At 33.3% G+C, this 6,798-nt stretch overlaps 1 protein-coding gene across 5 annotated transcripts in view; it reads right to left on the bottom strand.

Annotated features, from left to right (window-relative positions):
• Nucleotides 1-2,906: 2,906 nt before the first annotated feature.
• The window catches only part of LOC106870629 (E3 ubiquitin-protein ligase RMND5A), a 28,907-nt gene continuing 25,015 nt past the window's right edge, over nucleotides 2,907-6,798 (bottom strand). For 4 of the 5 annotated variants that reach the window (XM_052978432.1, XM_014916767.2, XM_014916764.2 and 1 more), the window contains 3 exons: nucleotides 6,567-6,669; nucleotides 5,834-5,988; nucleotides 2,907-3,242 (listed from right to left, as the gene is read on the bottom strand). In XM_052978432.1, the coding sequence (XP_052834392.1) occupies nucleotides 3,149-3,242; nucleotides 5,834-5,988; nucleotides 6,567-6,669 (352 nt within the window). In that variant the 3' untranslated portion in view covers nucleotides 2,907-3,148. The remainder of the gene's footprint in view (nucleotides 3,243-5,833; nucleotides 5,989-6,566; nucleotides 6,670-6,798) is intronic. The other variant, XM_014916765.2, reaches the window with a different exon arrangement.

The following is a 6,798-nucleotide window of genomic DNA, read 5'->3' as shown; positions in this document are numbered from 1 at the left end:
TTGCATAATTTAGACAACAGTTTATTCACCGCACCCTGTATGTGAGTGTGTGTATGTGTGTGTGTGTGTGTGTGTGTTTGCATATGTGTGTGTTTGCATGTCTGTCTTTGTACCCCACCACCATCGCTTGACAACCGATGCACGTGTATTTACGTCCCCGTAATCTAGCCGTTCGGCAAAAGAGACTGATAGTATAAGTACTAGGCTTATAAAGAGTAAGTCCTGGGGTCGATTTCTTCGACTAAAACCCTTTAAGGCGGTGCTCCAGCATGGCTGCAGTCAAATGACTGAAACAAGTAAAAGAGTAGAAGAATATATGTATGTGTATAATTAAATTAGGCAGTGGTTTAACAATGAATCACCAAAGAGGAAAATAGAATTGCCATTAAATATGACAGAGGGTATTAGAACACCTACAACGCTAGGTGTTCTCTGTGTGTGTGTGGACTTTCTGTGCAACATTTTATGGTTATTAGTCAATGTAATGTCACACCCCCCACTTTTGTTCCTACTTAGTGACACCCCACACAATGTTCAATATTTGGAGCGAGATTTTCTTTCTATCCAATTCTCTATCCTTCTCCTCCCCACCCTTGTATGCAAAACCTTCCCAATCTGTTTCCAGTACGTAGGTAAGACGTATTTTGTTTCATCCCCTGCTAGCATTCACTTCAGACCCCCAGTTTATTTCTTCACTTTTCATTCTTTTCTTTCTTTCTATCTTTCTTCCCTTCAATTCCATCTTTCTATCTTTCTCTTGAACCCTCTCATCGTACTTTTAGAAGACTAGCACCGCTATTTTCTTTCTTTTTTGTTAGTTTTTTGTCATGTAGTGTCCCACATTTTGAAATACTTGCAATTTGTATTTTTACTGCTTATGTTTGTTTCGCTTGATAATTATCTGAAATTAAACATTTTAATATACAAAATATACTTCACATTATTACATATACTATACGTTAATGCAAAAAATATTGTGCTTATTGACTATCTTCAAAATGATGACACCATCAATGGAAAGTTCAATGCCAACTTGCTAAGGCAATTACGAAAAGCTATCAAGACCAAGCGGCCAGAAAAACTGATGAATGAGGTCTTGTTTCATTGGGACAGTGCTTCAGCACACAGGTCTTTGGTTTCAATGGCTGCTGTGCATGACTGGCTTTGAAATGATCGATCATCCTCCTTATGTTAGTGACTTGGTTCCATCTGATTATCACCTGTTTCCCAACATGAAAAACACACTTAGCTGGTCACCAGTATCTCTGTGATGATGACATCTTATCTGCTGTTGATGACTTTTTTGACCAATAGGATAACTTCTTCACCAGTGCGATCCAAGCACTGTAATTACCGATGGAAGTGTGTGGACAGTAAGAGGAACTATGTTAAAAAATTGACTTCATTTGGTTCCATTCCACGAATATTTCAGCCGACCCTCATAATAATAAAAATTATCATTATACCTGCATTTGTTTACATATTAACATTGAAAAAATCCACTTTTTTCGTAAAAAAATTGAACTAAAACTGTTAATTTCAGTAGTAAAACTAAACTGGCACTCTGTCAGCTACAACAACGAGTGTTCTAGTTGGTCTGGCCAACAGAACAGCCTGCTCGTGAAATTAACATGCAAATGGCTGAGTATTCCAGACACACGCGTCCCCTTAACGTAGTTTTCAGGGTGATTCAGCGTGACACAGAATGTAACAAGGTTGACCCTTGGAAATACAGATACTACTCATTTCCGCTATCTTTGTGAACTGGAGCAACGTGAAATAAAATATCATGCTCAAGAACACAACGCGCCGCCGAGAACTGAACTCACGACCTTATGATCGTGAGCCGAATACCCCAACCACTAAGGATCTACAAGACTATTCATAAAATAAACCAAAAATAACCTATCTGAAGGTTCAGGTATGTCTGTGTGATTAAGATCACTTTGCAACCAAGTGGTTTGGGGTTCAATCCTACTGTACAGCGCTTAGGTTATGTCTCATCTATTATAGCCCCAGGTCAACCAATGACTCGAGTGAATTTGGTGGATGGAAACTGTGTGGAAGCCTGTCATATATGTGTATGTCTTTGTGTTTATCACCATCACTACTACTGCTTGACAATCGGTGTTGGTTTGTTTACCTCCCAGTAATTTAACAGTTTGGCAATAAAAACTGATAGAAATAAGTATCAGACTTTAAAAATAAGTACTAGGGTCACATTTTTCAACTACAGTCCTTCATGGTGGTGACCCAGTATGGCCACAGTCCAATGACGGAATCAAGTAAAACATAAAATAATGGTCCTCCCAACCAAAATGACAAAGAAGAGATTCATTTGTCTGTCATATAGACTTAAGAGATCCAGGTAAAAAAAAAAAAACAGATACAATCATCATCATAATCCTTTCTACTGTAACCACAAGGCCTGAAATTTTAGAGTAGGGGGCTAGTTGGTTACATCGACTTCAGTACTCAACTGGTACTTATTTTATTGACCCCAAAAGGATGAAAGGCAGAGTTGATCCCAGTGGAATGTGAACATAGAATGTAAAGACAGACAAAATACCGCTAAGCATTTTGTCCAGGCTACAGTGGCATCAAACAGAGCTTGAAAGTTAGTTTTATCAGATTAAATTGTTGTCCAGTCTGTAGGAACAAATTGAGTATTTATTAGTCTGCCTATTTAACTGTCCTTTCATTTGTCTCTACATCACTTTCACAAATTTAGCTCAGATAAACAAACCTTTGAAACCCACACTAATTGCTAAATATATTGGAATTCTGATTGACAGTTTGGCATGAACATAATTCATGAAGTGTAAATTAAATAATCAATGACAAATCATACAGACAAATTAATGAAAAAGAAAAAAATGAGAGAAAGAAATGAAAAAATAGCAAAATAACCAAAAGAGATAAAGATTTTTTATTTTTTATATGATCCCATAAATTTTAAATACATTTTCAGGAGGACTTGAAAAGCTGAACCTTTTTATTAAAAGTGTAAGTCCACACAGTGTGATAAAAAATAAAAAAAAGGAAAAGGAAAGTAGGGAACTGGGATAGAAATAAAGCAACAGATAAATTAAGGATATGAATTTATTATTTTTAAGAAAAGACAATATGAAAAAAAAGTCAAGTTGGTTTAAAAGTATATTCGTTTAGCATCTGCAGGAATCTGTTCCATAGGGCAATAGGGACACTTGACTCTGGAACGAGAAAGGAATGCCGAAACTGTACTGTTTGCACAAAAACAGCACAACAGGCATTTAGCAATAAGTTAGTACATGTACTTGAATGTAGAAAGATGTTTAACCGCCAATATAATTAGGTAACCATGTTCCAACTGCTGCTATGTAAAGGAATACACATGCACACACATACATAAGCATACATAGACACACACACACCACCACCAACACCAAAAATATTTTAATTTAATTATACTATGAAATATAATTAATGCTTTAAATTCTAATTCAATTATGGAAAAAAAATAAATAAAATGGAAATTTTATTAAAATTTAAACAATCAGTGTGCATGTGTGTGCAGGGTAATAAACTCAACAGAAAAACTGTTTGAAAGTACAGATTCACAGTTTGATAAATTATAGTATTTTATTAACTGAATGATAATAACAAAAGAAAAATAACAAAAACTATATTGAAATTACTCTTATTATTGCTATTTACACTAGCATGAAATATCAATGGAATGCTAATAAATCAAACTTTAAAACAATATTGAAAGTACAAAAATGTTTTTAGTTCAAAAATTCTCTAAGAAATACCAAAACTAAAGATCTACAAAATCTTTCCTAAGCCTCCTTATTGTAAATGAAAGCACTTGTCTTAAAGAACATCATTTTAGTTTTATTTTTCTAACTGCTAAATACCCAAAATTACATAATTTATAAAATATTAATGTTTTGCTATTCTAACCAAAGAGATTTACTATCAAATTTGATAACAATCTTCATTTTTATTTTGTTTTACTACAATAAACCAAATGATGTATTTTTATGATCAGGAAGAGAAACGGAAGTTTTATAGAATCTTTTCTACTCTAGGCACAAGGCCCGAAATTTTTGGGAAGGTGGCCAGTCGATTAAATCGACCACAGTACTTAATTTATTGACCCCCGAAAGGATGAAAGGTAAAGTTGACCTCGGCAGAATTTGAACTCAGAACGTAAAGACAGATGAAATACTGCCAAGCAATTCGCCCAGTATGCTAACATTTCTGCCAGCTCGCTGCCTTGGAAGTTTTATAGAATGAATAAGTAATGTTTGTTTGAGTTAAATGTACCTGTTAATGCTTAGATTTAAGGTTAGACTAAAGAAATCTACCATGTTTTGCTTTTGAGTCAAAAAGGAAAGCTTCTAAACAATTACTGAACTAGAAATAGCTAAATCTTGGGATCACACACCCTGCTCTCTTGTAAAAAGGAAATTGGATAACATAGTAATACATATACAAAAAGTGGTAAAGTCAAAACTTGTAGGTCTTTTCAATAGAGCAAGTCACAAAAATGATAAGATTTTGCTAGATATCTCAAAAATGCCAGTGCCAGTCAAGACAGCTATGTTGATTTATTGATCCACTCAATTTCACCCTCTAAATTATTGGGAGTTATTATAAATGTAATACTTTAAGAAATTCCCTATGAGAATATTGCTGTTAAAGACTGTAAAATAATTTGAGAAAATAGAGGTGAACATATGAAAAAATGGCAAACTGTAATTTGACAAGGACAGCATACTCTGGGTTCCCTACAGAGTTTAGTAACTACAGTTAACCACATTTGTAGGTTATTATTAGGGAACTAAAATACAAAAATTAACCATTTTGATTGAACAGAAGGAAATAGTTTCTTATACTGATAACAAAGATTCTTATACTATCACTCTGCGAAAACTGAGAAAATAGTTTTATTGGAGTGGAGTACTTTCAAATTTTTAATGAATTATTTAGAAATAGCATTCTTGTTTAGTAATGGAGGTTTTGGCATTAAAAGCCTTTTCGGTAGACATTTACAGAACAGGTAAAATGTCTCCAACTGATATCAAAATGCAAATGGTTTGCTATTTGCTTTATCAGCGCAGGATAAAGGAATATAATGATCTTATCTGAGTAGAATAAATAAAAAATAGAATCTGAGGAAAGCAAGTGTGGTCAGCACCAGCAAAATCCATTTAGTAAAGTCTGCAAATTTGGATAAGTATGTATGTCATAGAAAGGCACCAGTACCAACAAAGTGACACATTCTTAAAGTTCTTTTTATTCTTCAAAGAAGGTTGTTCCTTAAAATATCAGTACTTGTAACAATCCACTGCAAACGAACTTATGCAAATAAGCAAACTTAATTAGTATAAAACTAGGCAAAAACATCTCAGTATACACTTTTATGAGTATACAGAAGAAAAATGATATTGTGGTGGCCAGGGTTTGATTTTAAATTGTGTAAAGAGATTCCTAGAAATATATAAGGTAAAAACAACTTAAAATTTCAAGTTAAACCAGTATTCATTCACTTATTAGGAGATATTGCGTTATATTTAGAATACCTGAATTATCATATTATCACCTATTTTTAAGAAATGTATGACAGGAGCAAGTCCATAGTTTTGTGTTTGATAACTACCTTACCTTAGCATGAAAGGCATTAAAATATGTAAGATATATATATGTGTGTGTATGTGCAGATCCTAGAACATATCAATGCTTGTGAATATTGTTATTCTGAAATGACCTAATGTGTTTAAAGATTATTAGAACATCATGGGAAGAAAATGAAAAGGAAAATATTTAATCATTGTTGAAGACTTACTTTGTTCCATTAGTCAATTTGTTTAGTGCATCTTGAGATATAACGTGACCACATATTAATCTCATTGGTGGGTTGCTATCACTGCTTTGTTGTCTTAGAATAGGACATGCAAACATTGAGTGATAATGGTATTCACTACCAAGATCTATTTCAACCTGAAAATCACAGATATTCAAATACATAAGACATTATCTGGTGGAAATACAGAGGATATAATTGATGTGAAGTAGAACAAAAGAAGAAATATTAAGTAAGATGTAGGATAAGGAGTGGCTGGGATTTAATAGTCTAAGACAAGTACAACAAAGATAGAGAGATCATGAGGAGAAAATTACATAGAAGGTAGATGAAGATGTATAGCTGGTATGAAATGGGTATTGCAGAGAACTTATTTATGTGAGTAGTCCTCACAATCATTAGTTCCATGGATATATAAGCAAATTCTGACAGAAATATTTAGGAGATGGTGGAATGAAGTGGAACATAATTATGATTGTCTTGTTATGGCTCTTTCTTTCATGTAGAAAGCTTACATTACAATCTTAACCAAGGTCATGCTTACATCTGATCTGGAGTCTTGTTTACATACAAAAATGTTATAACTTAACACTGGTTTTCAGACACAGCAGACTTAAACCCTTTCCATTTATTAATTACCAGTGACTACAACAAATAAAGTCTGTTAAATATAGTCTTGTACAGTAAATAACTACAAAATTCTATCTATACTTACAGGTAGTTCATCTTTAGCTGTCCAAACACTGGTACAATGGCGTTGCTGCATAACTTGTCTAATGCTCAACAATGGAGGCAGGGCAATACAACCGGCACGCATACTAAAAAGAATGAGAAAGATATATATATATATATATATATATATATATACACACATACATATATACATACATATATATATACATATATATATACATACATATATATATATATATACATATATATATACA

The sequence above is a fragment of the Octopus bimaculoides genome, chromosome 2, assembly GCF_001194135.2.
Source record: "Octopus bimaculoides isolate UCB-OBI-ISO-001 chromosome 2, ASM119413v2, whole genome shotgun sequence".
In the NCBI taxonomy this organism is placed as follows: domain Eukaryota; kingdom Metazoa; phylum Mollusca; class Cephalopoda; order Octopoda; family Octopodidae; genus Octopus; species Octopus bimaculoides.
The sequence above is the reverse complement of the archived record's forward strand: the minus strand, read 5'-3'. Positions and strand labels throughout refer to the sequence as shown.